The sequence below is a fragment of the Oxyura jamaicensis genome, chromosome 1 (genome assembly GCF_011077185.1).
Source record: "Oxyura jamaicensis isolate SHBP4307 breed ruddy duck chromosome 1, BPBGC_Ojam_1.0, whole genome shotgun sequence".
NCBI classification, from domain to species: Eukaryota; Metazoa; Chordata; class Aves; order Anseriformes; family Anatidae; genus Oxyura; species Oxyura jamaicensis.
In genome coordinates, this window is record NC_048893.1 from 30,648,762 (window position 1) to 30,670,967 (window position 22,206).

General features: G+C 40.1%; 1 protein-coding gene across 2 annotated transcripts in view; it reads left to right on the top strand.

The window, feature by feature from the left end:
- Positions 1 to 21,831, top strand: part of PDZRN4 (PDZ domain containing ring finger 4) — a 245,050-nt gene extending 223,219 nt beyond the window's left edge. Inside the window, exons 6-10 of one of the 2 annotated variants that reach the window (XM_035340518.1) lie at positions 4,087 to 4,185; positions 6,179 to 6,241; positions 9,841 to 9,942; positions 12,733 to 12,849; positions 19,653 to 21,831. In XM_035340518.1, the coding sequence (XP_035196409.1) occupies positions 4,087 to 4,185; positions 6,179 to 6,241; positions 9,841 to 9,942; positions 12,733 to 12,849; positions 19,653 to 21,179 (1,908 nt within the window). In that variant the 3' untranslated portion in view covers positions 21,180 to 21,831. The remainder of the gene's footprint in view (positions 1 to 4,086; positions 4,186 to 6,178; positions 6,242 to 9,840; positions 9,943 to 12,732; positions 12,850 to 19,652) is intronic. The other variant, XM_035340527.1, reaches the window with a different exon arrangement.
- Positions 21,832 to 22,206: the final 375 nt, after the last annotated feature.

The following is a 22,206-nucleotide window of genomic DNA, read 5'->3' on the forward strand; positions in this document are numbered from 1 at the left end:
TGCAAACTGATGCAAACATTTACCAAGGTCTCCTTTAATGTTCCTTAACCATTTTCAGCAATTCTAGGAAGCCACCAGGCCATAAGATGACATTTATAATCTACTTCTCTACCACTTGAGAGAAATGACCATATTAACCTAGCCTTCCCACCCCAAAGAGGTGACAGCTCCTTGTTTGGCCTTATGTGTCCTGGGGCTGACAGCCTGTAAACTGGTTTTCCCACGACTGAGTCAAAAGATGGCCTTTAACTGTGAGCCAGAGGTTACAGCCACTAACCACTCCATTGCTTTAGAGAACAACCAACATAACTAGTTTTCAGTCCTTCAAGATCATGACCTCTACCCTTTTGCTGTCTTTTCCATGTCTGAAGAAATGGACTACCTTCTAAATTTAAATGCTAGTCTTTCTTATTTAATTTCCACGTCTACCTTTAAAGGGTTTTGCCATGAATTAATTTCTTAAAAGTATTGTCTTCACCATTGCAAAGCACTGAGTTATTCTTCTGCCCACACGGAGGAAAGAAGCAGCAAGTCAAAGATTTAGCAATTTGGCATTGCTTTCTGTCACTTGGCAGTAGATACCTTCACGTTGAGAGGCGGCTGCCCCCAGAGTGCCCAAAAGAGGGGGAGGCTGTCATCTCCTGAGCGCTCCCCTCAGTTCCTCTCCTTCCACCATCTGTCTGTCAGCACACTTCATGAATCCCCAAATATTATTTCTCACAGATTTTTAAATGCTGAAATCTGAAGACAGTTCAGTCCCTACATGCTCACAAACAAGACCCCAAACGGTAGAATAAAGCAACTATATGCATGTGTGTTTGTGTATCTAAAGGGATTTAAAAGGCGATCACATCCTTACAATATCATTACTGATGTCAAACTCACTGTTTCTTAAAAAAAAAAAAAAAAAAAAAAAAGCAAACAAAAAAAAAAACCTTAAAAGCATCTGTCACAAAATGAAATGTCAAATGCTTCTAACCATCTGACCATGATGGTCCAGGCTCTGTCCTGCCTCTGTTGCTATTCTCTTGAAGTTGTTTCAAATGTGCATGCTAGCCACCAGCTAAAGATTGGGCTTGTAGACTTTAGATCTTAGAGGTGATTTAATGTTTTATTAAAAGATATTGTTAGCCCTGAATGTGACCAGAATGTGTTGTGTTCACTATAAAAAAGATGTCATTAGGTTAGTACTGCAGATGTGCAGTCGAGAAAGGGTACTTATTTGGAATGGCTTCTATGCAAAGCAAGAGACCTCATCCAACTTCATCCTTAGTCTGAATGAAATACTACTTGAGTGCGTTCTTGAGTCTAGACTGAAAAACCTGAAATGTTTATCAGGCAATTATCTTTTGTCCCTGAGTAGTTATGTGGCCAGCTTGTATGTGGCCACACACACTGTGATCGAACTACACCTCACAGAGTCACTTAGGAAAGGAGTAGTCCCAAGACTACTGAGTACGGATCTCAGCTCTGAGCTCTGTTTCAGGGAACAGAAATGAAGGCTGTGGCAATGCAAGCACTGTGCACAGCCAGGCGTGCTGTATCCCAGTCAGTGGATATTTGTCACTGGTGTTTGTCAGCAGCCAGTTCCCAGAGAGGGTTTTAGCAAACCTCCTGCATTCCCAGGATGGAGCCTCTAGAGTTGCCCTCATTTTCCTTCACTTTCGTGCCCTAAATGGTTAAATTATTCTGCTCATTGACCCAGCACACGCTGAAAGGATTCAGCTCATTTGCAGCCTGAAACATTTGTACAGCTTTATAATAACAAACATTTTGAGACAAATCATCCACAAGACCATCAAGGTCATTCCTGACTGAAGAAATTACGCTCAAAGCAGTCCTCGGGGTCCCTGACCAGCCTCAGCGCGGGGAGAGGAGAGGTGGTGCCAGCAGGACAATGAAAGTCAATGAATTTCAGCTCGTGCACAGCTCCTCATTTGCCTTGATTTAAAGGTCCCAGTCTCAGCCCTTTATGGTGTATTTAGGCTTCCTTATAGGCCTCTAAGGGACTGCAAGCTTCTTTATTCCTTAAAAGTATACCTTGTTGCTGTAATTGAAGCTGTTTTGTTACTGTAATTCCTCCCTAATATTACAGTTCTAGTCAAGTGTTCTTTCCCTTTGGAGGCATCAATTATTATGGGTTTTGAATAGGCCTCCCTTCAGTATACGTATTTTCACTCCCAATGCCAAAACCAGGTCACTGTGATTCTCTTCCTTAATAAAATACGGTCCCATGTTTCTTCTTTCAAACTTCTTTCATGTATAAAGCATGTGCTGGCGACTAATTCCACTTCTTACCACATGATAAGCTATTTAAAGTGGCTGTCATACTTACGAAAAGCTAAAGAATACTGCAAGTTTCATGGTATTTTTGACATGTTCTTAGTATCCCACTAAGACATTGAATGTTCAAAGTCCAGCAAGAAGTTTATACAGTTTATGCAGGTTCTGAGCCTGTGTGGATATGTGCATTGGTGAGGGAGCAAGGGACCGAGCCCAGCAGTGCACTTTGTGAAATGCAAAGTGTGCAGTGTTCGTTGGCTAACATAAGTCTGTGACCTGGAGGTTTTTCAGTAAGCTGTGGCATTTTGTTGCTTGGTCCCCACACGTCCATTGGGCACAGTAGTAAGCCCTCCCTGCTGTGTGCCCATTTGTAGGTCGATCTCTGTGACAATTCAGAGAACCGAAGTGTAGGTTTGAGGAAAGGACTGGACCTATGGGACAGCCAAGTCACTGTCACTGACCTACACTGTCACTGACCTGAGTGGCAGTGCTTTCTGGTATTTCCTCAGGTATTCCCTCTTCCCTACCAGCCAAACGGAGAAGTATGTGCTTGTGGTGCATGGCTGTTTCAGACAGTAAAGGATGCAGCTTCCCTCCCCACAGCCCGGCACTGGGCTCTGTTTGCTGCTGCAGGAGAACTGCAGAGAACAGACACATCAGTGCCCATGTGCCCTGGAAGAGATTGTGCTAGAGAGGTTGTCCGGATGCTTGCTGAATGTGTGACTCTGCACTGTATCAAGTCTGGAAAGTGGATTGTGAAGGATCCTCTTGTCTCCCCCCCTCCCCCCCCCCCCACCCGCTTTTTTATGGTTATAAGAAGCAGAAGCTGTTAAGCTCCAAATGTCATCTACAAACTCCTTTTAAATACTCATATCAGCTGAAGTTTTCCATTTGCAACCAAGCTAATACTCTGTGTTATAGAATTCATTGTGCTTTAATGCAATTATTTGCTTCACAGTGTTGAAACCAAGTACAGCTTTGCATTTTTGTGAATGATTCCCCTGTGAAACCCTAGAGATGCTTAACTCAAATGGGTGTGTGTAGTAGTTACCACTGCACCATCTGCCCTAAAACTTGCACTTTTCATGAGACGCCGCTGCTGGGACATCTGGCACTAAAAATATGTTTTCTGCGTCATCTCACAATTGAGGAGGATGCCATGGCTGTTCAACTCCACAGGAGATTCCTTGAAGCATCCTTCTATTACCTAACAACTTCTGCAAGGAAAGTATGTCACTAAGCTGTCTGGGGAATTAATAATGTATTAATGGAAGGCTTTGGTTTTGCTTTATGTTTTAGATTGCTGTTGGAAAGGAGTGTGGATGGCGTGATGGATTGATTGACATGTAGCCAGCCTGTCCTATATTCTATAAGTCAATAATTGGCGTGATAGGACTGAAATGACTATGTAATATACTGTAAGTCAGCTCCTATTATCCAAAAGCAAAAAAGACCTGCAAAATCAATGCACATCCATATTTTTCAATTAGGCAAATCTTCCTGAATGATTTCTGCATAGCCTGAACCTGTGATATATTGGAATTTCCTTAATTCACGGAGTATTTTTCCCCCTAAAAGAAGCACACAAAATAATGTCTCTTGAGGCTGGGCAGTTGCGACAAACTTCTGCTGTTTCTCAGATACAGCTCGATGTGTAGGCATGAGATTTACCATACTGAGGAAGGACTGTCACTTCTCCATGGCTGGGCAGGAGGGAGTTGGTGGCTCGGCGCTCCTTTGTGTCAAGTAATTTTTTCCAACTTTGGCAAAAGCCATCATGCAAGGCCATGTGCTTTCTTGTAGGAGGTGGAGCTGTGCCGCATTAGCAGCCAGGAGAAGCTGGGGCTGACTGTCTGCTACAGAACTGACGACGAGGAAGACACAGGGATCTATGTCAGTGAGGTAAAGATGTTGCACTGAGGAGGGGGGAGCACATGGGGAATGTGAGAGCAAGTGCTCTGAGACCAGGCTGCGGAAATGTCGGCTGTCAGCCAGCACATGTCACTTCCAATTCATTTAGATTATCAGTTTAAATTATGTTGCCCAAGTACTGTAATTATTACTAGCGCGCTTCTCTAATCTGAATGCTTTTAACTAAAACATCATAGTTAGGGAAGTGTAAAGCAGCCTGAGCACAGCTGGAATTTTGAAAGAAAATTGCCCTTACGGGGGAAAGTAGGCAGAGTTTTTAAGGTGAAAGACTGCTCCACACCCTGCTTGCATTTCCCCTGCCACAGCCTCAGTAATTGTAACGGTGGATAATCCTTATTCTATTAGTTGTGGTTTTGGTACAGTTATGGTATCACAGACATGCCACAGGTGGATGAAGGGAGTAGCCTGGGAGTGGAATATGTCAGAAGGACTGATCTCTCCTTATTTATTTATTTATTTATTTATTTATGGTCAAACAAAAGATAGAGTACTGGATATAGAGATGGGTGGATCCCTCAGTTTTTCATTGATGTACCAGGGAAATTATGGCATGTAGCACATATCACAAGGTGTTAATGTTTCACAGTATCAGTCCAGGAGTCTTCCAGTTAATTCCCTTTGAGACCCACCTTTGGGACTCCAAGAGGGTTGTTTCCCCAGGTAAAGCAGAACTTTTGTAAGTCCAAGCTCACTGATGGTTGTCCTGGATGAACTGGTTTTCCAATAATTTGAATTCTGAATTCCCATAAACTTTGTCACTTCTGTGACATGTACCAAATTCTGAGTGAAATTCGTGGACAATGTGAATCCGTAGAGTTTCCTCCTACTTACCAATAAACAAGGATGAAGAAAAAGTCATTCATTTGCAGGTCAGCAGCAATGTCAAAGCACAACCCTGGAACTAGAGTAAGGAGTTAATGTAAAATCACCCAAGAATAAGTCTTTCAACAGTTACATAGGTGTGGCTGTTAAAGTTTATCTGACCTTGTAAGGAGAAAGAAAATGCAGGAACCTCCTAATACAATCCAGTATTATATCTGAAATGTGGTGTTTTTCCTGCATGGGAGAAATTTCTCAGACCTTTTAAAGTGAATGTAATTATGTTGTCTTTTGTACTTGATTAAACATTTAGGAATCATTTTTTTTCTATGACAGTTCACAAGAAGAAAATAATATCTAACAGCTGTAGAGGATGTAACCTGCAAACCAGATGCTAAACTCAAATTCTTGGTTTGAAAAAAATAGCTTATGGCATGATGAAGCAAAATAAATGATTTAAGATAACCATCAAGTGAAAGGTGATATATTGTATTGCCCTGCAATGACCAGTAGGTCATTGCTCAGAGATGAGCTATAGTGACTTTGATAAACTGTTAATGGAGCCCTAAACATCTATTTAGGTTAAACAAACATAAAATTAACTAGCTTAGAGCAGAAGCTTTATACAGAACCTGTATACAGAACCCCCCTCCCCCCTTTTTTTTCCTGTTTCCTTGAGAACTGCAAAATTCCAGAGGAAATAACAGATTGAAAACTGAAACAATCATTTCACAGTAAATATTTTCATGCAAGAAAAATATGCCTGCTTCTTTCCCAAATACAGGCCCATTTGTATGGCGGTATCAGCTGCTGCAGAATCACCTCAGTCCATGGTGAACTTCCAGAGCACAGGGACTCTGTTGTTAATTCTTAGTGCTCTGACAGCTGAAGGTTAATGCCTGATGGTGGCATAGAAGAGTATTAATCTGAAAATCGTATGCTCCTGACCCCTTCTGTCTTTAGGCTTTTATCTGAAATGAGATTATACAATTATTTAAAAAATGGTTTAGTTCACGGGACTGTAAAGGAAGGTTTAAATTACCTCTGTACAGAGTAAAAATGGCACTTTATTAAATTCAGCAGCACTGATTGGTTTCTGGTAAAAATATTTTCATCTGCTATTAAAGAATATTGTCCTATGCAGGTTGATCCAAACAGCATTGCTGCCAGAGACGGCCGGATCCGTGAAGGAGACCGTATTTTGCAAGTATGTGACAATAGACTCTTTCCTAAACTCTTTCTTCAGACAAACGTGCAGTGCTGTCTTCTCTGTGGACTGTTAATGAGGGAAGGTAGTTCTCTTTGTTACTGTGATCGATGAGAAAATCCATGTCTGTCTGTTTTTTAACACAATAGCTGGGAGCTAGAGCGCACGTATTGAAAAATGAGAATGACAAACTTGTTCTGGCTCATGCCCTTATATCCTGTGTCTTTCTTTGCCGTATTTATTAGCAAATCTCATTTTCTCTGCGTTCATCTCAGTTCATGTCAAATTCTAAATAGGGATCCTGCAAACATAAATACAGGTGTCAGAAACTTGCTGATCATTCCCCGATTGCATAAATTTGTGTAAGCCTAACTCACGCTGAGCATTGATGGCAAGAGTTTTCATACAAAAGGCATGCTGTTCATAAAGGATGATCTTGAATGTACTTGAGCAGGGGGTTTACTAGACTTTTGTTAATATTTTCTTTCCTCCACCAAAAATACATTACTTTTCTGAGTTCTTGGCTGATCCACCATCTTGGCTTTTTTCTTCCCCTTTGGTTTTCTATTGATCTTCTCATTTAGAGAGCTGCCCCTGCAGCTGTCCTGCAGATAGGTTTGTGCAATAAAGCACAGCGCCCGTAGGCGAGGTCTGGAAGAGGGAGGGAGGGCAATGTCCCTGCATGGAGAGGAAAATAGCTGGAATGGCAGTAGGTTTGTGTTCTGAAATGGCAGTGAATACTATGTTTTGAAGTAATGACAAAACAGATACCAAAAATCAGTAAATTGGAAACTGCTCTATTATATCTTTTCAGTTCTGGTTTCCAGTCAATTTCCCTTTTATTTTGTCATGTTGGTTTTTGTTTGTTTGTTTGGTTTGGTTTGGTTTGGTTTTCACTGAAGTCCCAGAAGTAGCTCCTGGTAATGACAGGTTGCTTTTCTGTAAACAGTTCTGTAATGGTCTTTCATTAATATACGCACATGTGCTTTCTGGTTGTGACAAGTTTAGCCTGTTCCTTCCCATCCGTCTTCTCATTTCTGCAGGAAACCTCTTTGCTGAAACCTGTAGCTGTATTTCTTACCCTGGTATCAGCTTAGGGATTGTAGCTAATCTCCTGAGCACAATAGGATCTAGAAACTGGTTTACCAAAGTGGCCCATCTTTCAGAGAGGAAATTATATGTTAGTTTTTAATGCCAGGGCTCACTCAGGACTGCTGGTTTATTCTCTGTTCATCTGAGAATGTGAAAATGTTGTCGGGGTGAATGTTGCTGCCCACCAGAAGACACAAATGCAATGGTGCAAGGGGTGATGGGGCTGTGGGACCACATTACACATTGAGAGTAGGACTGGGAAAGTCAGTGTGCTGTCTTTTGTGACTTGCTATAGAATATCCATTGAAGGAAGCAAACAGAATATAGTGGTATTTTTAACTTTCAGAAATCATTTTAAAAAAATCTTGTTTATTCGACCAAGTAGAAACCACTTTCATTCTTCCTCTGTGCACTTTAAAGTAAGTAAATAGAGGGTAGATTCATTTCCTGCTATTTTCCTCTTTCCAAAGTTCCTGCATGAAGTGGAGAGCCAAGAGCAGTTGAGGCAAACATTCTCAAATTCCTAATGAAATTCATTTCAATTCTGAGTAAAGACTCCAGGGGTGAGAGAAAGCATAGGTAATTCTGCCGTCTTTTTGTAGGCTGGAGCATTACTTTAATGTCAGTGCTGATATATAGCTATGAGTTTGATCATTAAAGTTAACACCCAGAGAGTTATGTGGGGTTTACTTTCATATCTGAAAACACATTGACCCTCTATCTACTCTTATTGATGAGATAACTCAGAGAAATGGAAGCTGACAGTGCCATTACAGGGGATTACACTGAGGCTGGGAGAAAGACGACTCTGAGCATGGGGGCATTTTCTGTGGGCAGAAGATGGCATTGGTTAAGGCAGTGCAGGGATAGTGTTTTGTGTATTTCTCAGAAAATTACAGCAGATTTCCTCACAAGACTGGAACTGTCACCTTCTCATTCTTAAAAACCTCACACCTCTCCGTCACCTTCACAGCCCTCTTAAGCATCTGAGAAAAGTCTGGGTATTTCACATCAAATATTATGAAGTCAAGGGAAAGGTTTTATGAGGACAGTCCTAGTGAAACTTGCCTAAATTTCTGCATTTTTTAGCTTTGAACCTTCAGGCTAATAAACAGTGTCTCTGGGGCTGAGCTGTCCATGGGACAGGCTGACGTCCTGCTCATTCCCCAGTGATGTGCTGCTGGTGTGGGGACAGCAGGTCTGTGGTCTCTGGAGTGGGAGAAGGGGCAGTTGCCCAGACTTGCTGGAGCAGCCACTGTGGCTTGGAGTATTTGCACAAGCAGGAGATCTGTTCCTGGCTCTCTGTGGCTGTGGTGTTGCCTTTTGGGTTAAGGCAGCTCTGTGTCACCAAATAATTGACCGGTCTCCTACAGACCACAGTTACCCCTTCATGAAGCCAGTGTAGTGTCTCAGACATTTATTCTTTGCCAGTTGGAAGTCCAGGGTACACAGTGTTTTCTTTAATCTCAATTAAAGCTATGATTTTATCTCAGAGTTTTCAGGCCAAAAATGCATGCAGAAATAGGACTTGCTCTTTTCAAGCCAAAAAGTTCTTGCTACTTTGAAATTGAACCCTTATAAGAGATTAAAAAATGGGCAAGTTTGTTTTTTTGTTTGTTTGTTTTTCCCATAATCATAGAATATCCTTGGTTTGTTCTGCCTTACAGTTTTGTTTTCACCCGTTTTCAAATAGACTAGTTTTTTTCTGCTTGTTTGTTTGTTTTGTTTTGTTTTGTTTTGCTGCCACAATAAGAATAATCCACTTCTTCTGATATCAGTTGCACAAAAGTAAATACATATAGAAAATACAGTTCGTATTTGGTTCCAACTAGAAGGGGTTTTAGACTATGTAAAACGTGTTTGTTATGATGTAGTCATGGATGTCGCTGTTCCAACAAGGTGATGGAACAGCAAAGAGCATGAAAAACACAAACTGCTTTTATTTTGATTATCCCCTTGTAAGGGGGATACGTATGTTTTGTGTGGCTCTGGATACTAAGCTGTCCACACAAATATAAAATGATTAAATGGAGCAGCAATAAGCAGTGGCCTGTAAGTATTGCCTGGTGAGAGATAATGCTGCAGCTCTCTAATTGGCTCTGTACAAGCACACAGTGTGACTGATTTCAGCTGTGGTATTACCAGTCTTGCTTCCACCAGCACTATTATCTCGGAGTGACACTTCCATTACTCTGAACGGAGAAAGATGAACGTCACCTGTCAGGGGCTGGTTAATTGTGTTGCTAGATGTATGTTACCAGGGAGCAGGTTGGACATTTATGAACATAACTGCTTCCTCTGATGTCCGCCATCCTTCAACGATCGATATGGCTCTTACAGTAAGCGCATAATTGAGTGAAGGCACTTACCACTGAGGGGCTGAAGATGAGCCCGTTGTGCAAGTTTCATTGTCCATACGTTCACCACAAATGAGCTGATATTTGCCCTTTATTGTGTGTTGCTTTGTGGAAATAGAAACTAATGTGCCACTTTCATTTGTTTTCTAGATTAATGGCCAAGATGTCCAGAATCGGGAAGAGGCAGTAGCATTGCTCTCCAGCGATGAATGCAAGAAAATTGTGTTGCTGGTAGCAAGACCAGAGATGCAGGTTAGAGTAAATAGATGCACTGAGCCAAGACCTGGGTTATACTGTACATTCACTATCACCATAAGTAATGAACTGCTGAGAAATAGGAATGCCAAGGTTCCTGGCAGAAGGAGGAAAAAGATAATTGCAGAGCTTTGCCCCTTTTTAGCCAACAAAGAAAATAGTATGTTATTACCAGGGCTTGTTTGCCCAAAGCTAAGCAATTCCTTTCCAGCAGACAAAGTAAGCAGATATACAAATAAAGCTGAGAGCAGTAATATGATATTAGTAAAATATGAAGTAGAACTTGAAAACTATGCATTACTTGTTTGATAATTCTTTTTTGTTCTGGGAATAAACTTCCCATGCTTACCTCAGTCATTTATATGAGCTTACACAAAGCTGTAGTTTTTCACTGCTGATGGCCCTTTTTATCCCATGCACTTGTAAGCAAGCACGTAAACTGTTCATTTATGTGCCAGTTATGGGAATTTCACTACAACACCATTCACGAGCTCTGGGTCTAATTGTTTTCAAAGGGCCCTGTTCACAAAAAAAAAAAAAAAAAAAAAAAAAAAAAGGAGGTTGTACATTACAAATCATATCTCAGGAGGTACATTTTCAAAAGCTTTTAGGAATATTTCAATCATATTAAAAATAAAATTATGCCATGACAAGATTGTTTTATGTCATTGCAGGGGGAGGTGTCAGGTTGATCATCAAAATAAGGAGAGGTAGACTGGAAGAAAAGTACTTTTTGTACTTCCCTTTATATTCTGTTTATAAGCCATTGAAAAACAAAAGAGACATTATATTGTCACTGTTCTCTCCATCTGTCAGCAATTCAAGCAAAGTTGGTTATGTTGCCATTTGTCTCCCATGCTATTGATCTTATATTTCTCGGTCTCACTAGCTGCATACTCTGTATAAATTAAATTGAGTAAGTGTAATTCAGTGCCACTTGGAATCTCTACTTCAATCCAGTACTTATATAAGATTCACAATTTCAGCATTCATTTCCTTTCTGTTTTTCATCAGTCGAAACAGCTCCCATAAAAATGATGACAAAAAGTGTAGCAAAAAAAGGGCTATGCACCAGTTGATATTGCAAAATCGTAGCATGCATTGGAAGTTGCAGAAGTTTTGAAAGGCTTTTTCAATATTATTCTTAATGATTTTTCCCTAAGATTTTTTTTTTCTGTAGAGATAAGAAACCCACTGACTGATAAAATGCCTGCCCAATGAAAGTTAGTTGTCTGTATTTATTTAGATTGGTGAACATGAAAAGATTGTATCAATATAAGATAAGGAATTACTTATCCGTACCAGTATAGTTTCCCATGTAGATGCTACTTTCATATCACACAAAATAGTGTGTCTTGATTTGTGATTTTTTGTTGTTGTTTAGTTTAATTTAGTTTAAATTGTGTTCTGAGATCATAATTAGGCAAAACTGAAGGAGTAGCTGTAGTACGTCAGAAATCATGCTGTCCACAAACTGTTATCAGGTAGCTGTTTTGCTTTGACTCTGGTAAAAGGGAGAAGGATTAAACAGGCTTTTATTTTTAGATAGAAAATGGTAATGGCGGTATTGCAATCTCGAAGGCTGACTGCTGAGCACAGTCATTCGGAAACAGGGAAAAAAAACCTTCTTTGACCATTTATTTGCGCAGTGAATACTGATGGATAATTAAGTTCTGAAGCAGAGCACCAGAGGAGCACATAACCTGTTTAATATGGAAACAAATGGCACAGGCATGTGCATTCACATGTCTGTATGTGCAGAGAATGTATGTAGTGCATGTGTATGCTAAGGCATATATTATTGTTATTCTAAAAACTGTAACATAAGGATTCACGTTAAGTTAGGCACAGGGTCTACCATGATCAAAGCAGCAGATTTACCCAAGTGAGATTCATCTTTCATCCTCCCGATTTGGTTATCTCTGCAATTTAATCGAATGTGAGAAATTAAATTGCATCCTTTATGGTAGAGAAAGACTGTGTTCGTGCTTTCCCTGGGGAAAAAAAAAAAAAAAAAAAAAAAAAAAAAAGGCAAGCAAGAACAGTAAAGCTCCAAAGGTTGTTTGGTCTTGCCACATAAACCCAATGCAGGGTTGTGGAGAAGAGAATGGATATACTAACTTGACAGAAAACACAGTGTCCCCTCTTGTCCTTTTGCAACACTATCTTCACAAAATTTCAAAGTACTTAGGGAAAAAAATAAACAGTAGAGGCTTTTTTCCAGGTGCACTGAAAGAACAAAAATAACTGCCCTTCAAGTCACTGCATCTGTCTGTCACCTTCCTCTGTTTGTTTACCTGGAAGATCAATGGGAAAACTGCAGTAGAAATGCAACACAAGGCGTCTATCAAGGATGCAGCACTGGGGCACAGCACTGGGGCGGAGGTTGTTAAAGGAAAGAGCCCGGTTGTCTCATGGCCCTATTAGTAACATTGCCACTCATTTGGCGCTGTGGCTCTTGGCGGTAATGAACATGACAGCTTCAGGATTATGCGCTCTGCCTTTAATACCTTTTGAAAAGAAATAATGTCTGTGCTGTGCAGTCTCCTTCATTATGAGAGAAAATCAGTCATACTGTTTCAAGAAAGGATAAAAGGCATGAGAGTCCCATTTTTTTTTATCCATCTTTTTCTTCCTTCTTTTTTGAGAAGCGGACTCCTACCGCCTGGCTTTCTGAAGTGAATCATTGTGATAAAAAGAACTAGTCAAGCATTGCCATTTGGGTTTACCCTATTTTAGCGTGTATCCTTGCTGACATAATATAATGTACTAATGTATTCTTTGCAGCTGGAGGAAGGGTGGCTGGATGATGAAAGGAATGAATTCTTGGAGGAGCTGAACTTAGAAATGTTGGAAGAGCAGCATAATGAAGCGATGCAGTACACAGCCAATGAAGTGGAGCAGGTAGGACTGCCACTAGTTGTGTTATTTGAAATTTTGCTAGGCATACCTTGTTACTAATAGAGAACGAAATGGCATGCTGTAGAGTGGAGTCAAAAGCTTTGATAGAATTTTGTCTCTACGATGCTCTGAACTCCAGTGTGCTGTAGGTCAAAGCAGAACAATAGATGTTTGGGACAAGTTAGCAAATAATTTAGGAAGCTGTGGTAAGTGCAGATTTCTCATTTTCTCTGAGCTGTCAGAATATTATTTCTTGCTTTCTTTAATTCTGAAGTATTTGGGGTTTATGCTGTTATATTTTATGTAATTTTTTTGATGGATTATATTATTGTGTTATATAGAGCTCTGAGCTGGGACAGGTGCTCCTCTTGTACACGTGCAAGGTATGAGCTGGCCTGTGCACCAGACAGCGTGTAATCTAACTTTTAAACAAGACGGAAGAGGTATTTAAAAGAAACAACAGGTGTTTTGGTAATACAAGTATATTTTTCTTACACCAACAGCGCACAGTTCATTGTTTGTTTGCTTAATGGAGGCAAAGAAGCATACTGTTAACACAGTCTCAGCTTGCTGCTATCCTATCCTTTACATGCCCATATGTGCTGTTAGCCATGGGGCTGTGGCAAAGATACATGTGCACTTCCAGCAGTACAGTTTTTTGTTTTGTTTTGTTTTGTTTTTGTTTTTGTTTGTTTGTTTGTTTGTTTGTGGAAGGCATAAGTGACCTTATCCACACCTGAACCACATGATCTGTCAGCATGCACACCCATGTGGAGTTAAGCACATAACATCCCACCTCATCTCCTGGCTTCTGTATATGCATTGCTGGGGAGAAACTCTTTTTCTATCCACAGAACTTTGTAATTTGAATTTTTTTTCCCCATTCTGAATTGTTCGAAAGCAAAGCCTGAGGCATTTTTCTTTGAAGTGAAGAGAGGGAGAGAGGCTGAAAGCCTTACTTCTTCTGGAAACCAGGGAACTTATTTAGCTAATGGGAGACCTGTCTTCAAATCCTGCACTGCCAAGTCCTCACTGGGGGCCTCAACTTGCATCTAGCCTGTTCTGTCCCCACCTCCCTTCCTGCTTTGGCGCTGATGATAATTCCCATTAAAGCCATTCACTTTACACAAATTAAATATTCATCGGGACAGAGACACTGACAGAATAGCTCAGCAATTAAGTCTATTATCTGGAATATGATAGATCAGATTACAAATCCTTGATCTTATAAGCATTTAATTAATCGCACAAAGTGGAATAACTCTGGTATCGGAGGTGAAGGGAGCCTTGCGATGGAATGTATAATGGCCTTTTAGTTATGATCCTCTTTTCCAGGCAGTGATCCAAGCCTTGCTTTCCCAGGTCAAATGTGCTTAATACTGCACTGCTAGCTGCTTTGAACTGAGATCTGGCATCTTTTAATTTTTTTAACCAGAAATTTTATCTTAGATACCGAAAGATTTCCTGTCACAAAGAACACTTGTTCTTTGCAAAGCATTTTACTTTGTGCAGTGATATCTTCACCCACTTCTGGAGGAAATTCTTGAGCAGGTCTGCCTACAGACCCCTTTTAACCCCTGACACAAGATTTTGGGACCTCTGAAATCACTTCACAGTTGCAATTTTCCACTCCCAGTATCCTGTCAAACCTTGACTTTTTCACTGGATTTGGGTTGCAGTTAGTGTTGAGGTGGTTTCATCAAACCACTTGAGTTTGTTTGTTTGTTTTTCCACTGAGATCTTATACTGAGTATTTTTTACCCTGTTGAGATTTTATATTAAGGTAAAAGAGAGCTACACTTGAAAAGATTATGGTCACTTGTACTCTATAGGGTGTCTGACATTGCATTGCTTGAAGTAATTCTGGGACAGACAGACAGTTCTTTGCCCTTCTGATGAGTAATTGAATCAACCAAATGCAGCTTGATGTGTAATGGTGCATCAGTAATTTGTGACAGCTGCTGTCTCTAGACTCTATGTAGTGACTCGGCAAGTCAGAAAACTAGTTCTTTACTCCTTGTTAGGCTAGGAAACCTAGCAGTTTCCTGAGGTGACCCACATAATATATCGGTGTAATGAAACTGCTCTTGTTGCAGCTGCAAGTAGCCAAGCTGAGTAGCTTCAAGCTCCCTGGTTGGCCATGAAGATTTTGCTCCAATGCCAGGCTTAATTTTTGTGAACCAGGACACAGTCCTCTGGCTTCATAATTCTATGTCAGCATGAATATTGTGAGCTGCAGGAATGAATGCACATCATAGCAGACTGTCCTTCCAAATACGAGTATTTTTAAGCTGTCAAAGAAAAATGTGGTACAGTTTGTAATGAAGAATAGTATAGAATTAAGTAGGCAGTCGTGTCTTTTTTGTGTTTTTGAGCTACTCATACAGAATTTAATCAAGAATTGTATCTTCTCTGTATAGAATAGTCCAATAAACCTAGAGGAAAGATGTAATTCTCCGTTTCTTATAACTCATTGTATTCCTTCCCCATCAGAACGTCGTGGCCCTTTGTGCAGCACTGATAACTTTTACAAGAATACCATAGATTTGCCATGCAGAAATTCTTATCAGTATCATGGAATATATCAAAACCTATTAAGAAAAGAAAGAATTAGGTAGAGTAATTCATTGTAGTTCATTCAAAGCTGTAATGCAGTAAAAATATCTGGGGGAAATTCCTTCTTGAGGCATGTTTCAAAAGAACAGCATTGTTTGCAGAAGAGCATTTTGCCTTCTAATACACCACTGAAATCAATCCCAGTCTTCCCCGGTGACAGGGGTATCTCATGGTCAGCCTGCCACTGGCAATTCCCCTCATTGTGGTCAGCCTCCCTTTCACTGTCAGAGGCTGACTGGAGAGCCCAGCAGCTAGATTTATTAAAACCCTTGCCTGAATCTCACTGTTTTCAAACTTCAGTAGCAGCCTGGGTTTTGAGTCCCAGTGTACATCCTAAGTTGAAAATGAGAATAGAAAAGTGCTTGAATTCCTGTAAGATTAGCCATTTTATAGGCATGAATGCTTGCTGGAGCTGAAATGCAGAATCTTTTGAGGTTCATTTATTGCTTGATTGTACGCACCGCCAGGTTCGCGTTCTCATTATCTGAGTTCTCACTGCAAAGATGAGGCCTAAGGAGCCCTTTGGTATTTCAAACAGAAATAATTGTAGCAGAGATTGACAATGTACATTTAAAAACAAATACTTTGTTTGGAATAGATAATAGATAACATTGACAAAAGCAGCACATTGGTAATTGGAGACCGTCTCTTGTTTTTTCAGAAGGGACTTAACCTGGTATTAAGCTTGCTACCTTTCAAAATAAAGTTAAAACAATTTCATGGTGTAAAAGAATGCTCAGTCTGAACATGTTCAGGGGCTCTGGCAAAGATGACAAGTCCAGAGAAGAAAATCCAGGGACTACATTACTTGAGTCAGAGTGGATTTTTTTTAATGTATCTCAAAACATACAGAAAATAAATACCTGTATTATTTTCAGTTTTCTTAATTGAACTAGTTGCACGTATCCACATCCTGGGAAAGTATTTAACATCATTTGGATGTCTGCTTTAGATTGAGAAGAATCTGACTGTACAGACATTTGTTTCTTCATGACAGAGTGGAGAACCCCAGGTGACTACCTGACATTCAGGTGTCTGTACTATAGACACTTTTGATCAGCTCAGTCCCACCCATTTGATTTCTTTGAGACTGGAAAGATGGATTTTTCTTTGATTACATCTTGTGTATGCATTAATTATGGATAGTAGATGGCAGTGTCTTATGTTCACTATGTCTAGAGCACATGGAAGTTGAAGAAACAAAATTTAAATTGTTGATTGAAGTGGTAAGGAGAAAAGACACTAATTCTCAAAGTGTTGATTCTGTGGGCCCAAACTGTAAAGTCTCTTTCAAATACTGTGGAAATTAAAGGATTAAAGGATTTATCAGATGTGCCCAGACATGTGCTTTGCTGGTGTGGTGCCACGATGGAGATAGCAGAGAAAGCTCTAGTAGCATCATGTGGCTCAGCTTTTGGAAGCTATGTAACTGTGCACACACAGTATGTATAAGTCACCCTGTTTAGGGGGTAACATGGGTTTAGTCATATGAATTCAAGTTGTGCTATGTTGCTTCCCCCTCAGGGTCAGCAAGTGGATAATAGCCCTCCTCCTTCACAAGGGTGCCCTACATTTGGGGCAGGCACCCAAATAGCTAACAATTCTGCAGCAAGGCTGTCCCGGGGTCTGAAGGAGCTGTTCTCACTTGTGTCAGTCGTTAAACATTTTCCAGAGCAGTGAGAATCATGGATGACACTGTGCTGTCTCCAGAGTGCCGTGTAGATGACCCAGACTGGAGTCACCTCTCTGCTGAAAAATTTGGGGACAACAGAGGTGAATACAATCTGGAGCAGTTCCAAAGCAGGTGGGAGAAGAGACTAGGATAGCTTACGTAGCAGCACTCACCTGGAAGAGGTAAATGAGAAAAATATGAAATTAAACCCAAATCTCTGGCATTCCTGGTGAATACTCTAGTCACTTACCTGGTTGGGTTGCTCTTCTTCTGGTTACCCTTGGTTTTCTTGAAGATTCTGTAGACATTGAGTTTTTTCTCCCTGGAAAATATGAAATTTTGTCACTCAAAAAAAAAAAAAAAAACAGCTGATGCATGAAGACAGTTATGTTCCCACCACTTCTCCAGATACTCATAAAAATGAAACCAAATTGTTGCAGCCACTTTGGAAAAATATACAAGCCTTAATAAATAAATAAATAAATTAAAAAAAAAAAAGAAAACCAAACCCTTCCAATATACTTTATGCTATCTCATAGCAATGCATAAGTTGAAGAAATAAGGAGTGGTTAAATGATAGTTATAGAACAATTCTGCCATAGTTAGTTATGTAGAGTGTTATTGGTACTACTCTTCATATTCCTTCCTCTTGTAACAACAAGATACCTTTGCTTATTTGTTGCTAAATAGAAAGATCTAAGAGAATCTCAGATAGGAAAAATATGTACCAGTGAATTTTACAAACTTGCACAATTTTCATTACATTTTGTCCCTTACAGTTTCAAATTCAAGTTTTCAGAAATTTCTGACCCTACAATATCAAGAAACATTGAACCTTTATACAATCCCTTGAATAACTCTGAACACATCCTGTCCCATGATGTTTAAAATTCAAGGGGAAAATTTCTTCCCTGTTGGAGAAGAGAGAGTAATTGACATATTGCAAGTGTGGCTACCAAAGGTGCATGTGAATTAAACAGTTATCATGCATTTTGTTACCAGATGTGTGTGCAAAAGGATGAGTACAAAATGTGTGCTACTATTCTAAAGAGAAGTTTTCCTTTGCAAGTCTTGTCTGAGAAAACATTGCTAAAACATCCTTTCAGAGAATTTTAAGTGGTCTGTCACAAACACTGGAGTCTCTGGATGTTGTTTTTCTTTCAAGATTTATTTTATTCCACTATTACTTTGTATTTGGGGGCGGGGGTTATCTTTGTTTTTCTGAGACTAGGCCATTATTTTTTCTTGCATTTGAAGAAAGAAAACCAGCTGAAGGGTGTGTGATCATGGAGTGCACATGAAGAGGGGAGAAAGGAGGAGATAGGAGACACGTTTCATCCTGTTTTACTGTCTGTCAAAGAAGAGAAAAAGGGAATTATGACAGTGGCCTCTTTGAGTTTGTTCCCTTTCATTGGGTGCACTGTACCTTTTTTCTCCCTTGATTATTATTACCATTATACATAATTACGCAATTATACTTCCTAAAAGAGAAAAAGCATTTGGTTGATACTATGTGCACTTAGATATTTGGAGAACAGGCCATATAAATTGCACTCTGTATGATTGTTCAGTAAGGGGAGTAGGGGGAAATTCTTTTCACATCCAGTTTGAAAAATAAAAAGCATGTGTCTCTTCAGAGGGACATTATCTCACATTCTTTGAATATAAAAGAATATAAATAGGTTAGGTACAAAGAGTGGGGTGTGAATTAAAAAACAACAGCCTAAAAGCTTGACATTAGGCCCATGGCAAGCACTCAGTGTTGTTCTACACTTAATGGTAAAAGGCTGTTTTTATTTTTATGGAACATAAGCTCCAACTAGGGAATAGAAATGGTCTCCAGGGATGTGAGAAAGGTCTATTTGAGCAAAATCCTGGAATTCAAAATGAATAGTCTTTCAGAAAAAGATTACTGAAAGCAAGAAGTGTGAGAGTGGGCCATGGAGAGTGTAGTGGAACAGGCTGGCTCTCTGCAGGCTTCAACCTGCCCCATCTCCATGAAGCACACCGAGTCCACTGGTTAAAAAAAAAAAAAAAAGTCCCGTTGATGAAAGTAGTCTTTTTATACCCTCTTAGGTTGCTCCAGTCATTGTTTGATTGGTTTGATACTCTATTTTTTTTGAAGTGATACCAGCACTGAAGCTTTTTCCCAAGTTTGAGAAGATTTCAACTCCACCAGTCTCTGGCCATAATCCAGAATCAAAAACAGTGCACCATCTGGTGATCATTATCTTTAAGCACTGAGAAGAGATGGCTTAGCTAGAGAGGGAAATATTTCTTTCCAGACTTTAGAAGATATGTCACTAGTGCTGTAATTCATCTGCTTCACTCAGTATGGCCACCACAGCATGACTCTCAGAAATGTTTAAAAGCCATGAGCAGCAGGACTGCTGTTTGGTGATCTGTTTTAATTCAGCTTAAATCAGATCCCAGCTGTTTAAGCAAAACAGAGCTGGAAAATATTCTCCAGTAATGTGATCTGTGTTTGATAATCTCTTTGGTTTGCTCCTTTGTTTAGCCAAAGAAACATGAGGAAGAGGATGGAACTACAGACACTGCAACCTCATCATCCAACAATCATGAAAAGGACAGTGGGGTGGGACCTACAGATGAAAGTCTGCGTAATGATGAGAGCTCGGAGCAAGAAAACGCACCTGAAGAGCAGAACAGTGCTACCCTGAAGTGCAAACAGGAGCTGGGTCACAGCCAGGATACGTTAGGAAGTGTTGAGCTCCAGTGCAATGAAAGCTTTTTGTCAGGGGAATACATTGAGTCTGATTTCATAGGGAACCCAGAGGAGGAATGTGAAAGGTTTCGACAGCTGCTGGAACTGAAGTGTAAGATTCGAAACCATGGGGAGTATGACCTGTATTACTCGAGCAGCACGATAGAGTGCAACAGAAGAGAGCAAGATGGAGTGGAGCATGAGCTGCAGCTGCTCAATGAGGAACTGAGGAACATTGAACTCGAATGTCAGAATATTATGCAAGCTCACCGACTCCAAAAGGTGAGGGATCAGTACGGAGACATTTGGGCTTTACATGATGAAGGGTTCAGGAATTACAACACCAGCATAGATGTGCAAAGAGGCAAACTAGATGACATCATGGAGCACCCTGAGAAGTCTGACAAGGACAGCTCCAGTGCCTACAACACGGCAGAAAGTTGCAGGAGCACTCCCCTGACCGTGGAGCGATCCCCTGACAACTCTCTCCAGCGGATGGTCAGCATCACCAACAGGAAAAACCTGAGGAGCACAATTGTGGCTAATCAGTCATCCTCAGGACAAAGCAACAAGGAGACAACCTCAGCCAAAACCAAACCCACTGAACAAAACAGTGCTGCTGAAGACACCATGCTGGCATCAGAAAGTGGCAAATTCACAGACCAAGAAAAGCAGAGCACCGAGCACATTCCCTACCTGTCCCCATATCACAGCTCTTCTTACAGGTATGGGAATATACCTGCTCATGCAAAGCATTATCAAAGCTATATGCAGCTGATCCAGCAGAAGTCAGCCGTGGAGTATGCCCAAAGCCAACTCAGCCTGGTGAGCATGTGCAAAGACTCGCAGAAGTGTGCAGAGCCCAAGATGGAATGGAAAGTGAAAATAAGGAGCGATGGGACGAGGTATATCACAAAGAGACCAGTTCGAGACAGAATCCTGAAGGAACGTGCCTTAAAAATTAAAGAGGAGCGCAGTGGAATGACGACAGATGATGATACAATGAGTGAGATGAAGATGGGTCGCTACTGGAGCAAAGAAGAGCGGAAGCAGCATTTGGTGCGAGCTAAGGAGCAAAGGAGGCGACGGGAGTTCATGATGCGTAGCAGGCTGGAGTGTCTCAAGGAAAGTCCGCAGAGTGGCAGCGAGGGCAAAAAGGAAATTAACATTATTGAACTAAGTCACAAAAAGATGATGAAAAAGAGAAACAAGAAAATCTTGGACAACTGGATGACAATCCAAGAACTGATGACACATGGTGCTAAATCTCCAGACGGCACAAGAGTGCACAATGCCTTTTTATCAGTTACTACTGTATGAACACAACTTCTTTCAGAGAGTATACTACCAGTTTAGGTAGAGTACGATTGCCTCGTTCAATGTGGCATTTTTATATATTTTGTGACTGTTTATAGTTTGACCTTTTTTGTAAGCAAAATTACCTGGTAATTTTTCATTTGTCTTTCATATAACGGTACCTTCTTTATCTGGCAGTCTTTCCTTATCCTGCAATATATTCATATTACTCATTTGTAGAAAAAAAAAAAATGAAAAAGAAAAGCAAAACAAAAAAAAAGTGGAGAAACCAATTAATTTCTTAACCTAATACATATTCTGTATGTTCAGATCTGGATTTATTTCTCTAGTTTTCTTTTTTCTACTTTAGTAACAATACAATACCAAAACAAAATGCTTTATACTGTATTCTTGGCTTAACAAATTGTTGAAGTTTTACATTGTAGATTGCATCTGTTTATAAATCATATGTCACATCTCGTCATATAGGTAAGAATGACCTTTTCCAACAACACATTGTACAGTACATTTAATCTGTAAATTGCAATTGTATTTGTCCAAGTAAAGTGTAGGTGGGCAATTCTCCTGTGTTCTGTAGTGGCATTGGTCATGTAGCTAGGCAGTCTGTGATAATTGTGAAGATGAAAGAGAAATAAATTATTGCTTATCTTTAAGAAAAAAAAAAAAAAAAAGCTCAAGAGTTTGATTTCAATTGACCATTTGCCTTTAAAGGATGATTTATTTCACCATGCATGATTTTTTACAGCATATAGAGATTTCAGAAACACAAGACACGATTCCATCATGATTCCATTGACTAGTTCTTACGAATTAGCATTTTGTTTTTGTTTTTGTTTTTGTTTTTCAGAATACACAGGAGTGAGTGTCTCTGTCTCTTTTCTTTCTTTTTTTTCTTACTTGCTATTATTAGTTGATTGAATGATTGATTGATACATTGCTGTGCTTTGTGCTGTCAGGTCATTACTGTGGGTCCTTTTCCTGGCAGAGCTTGCTATTTGCTCTACACATAGAAAACATAACCAGAGCACAG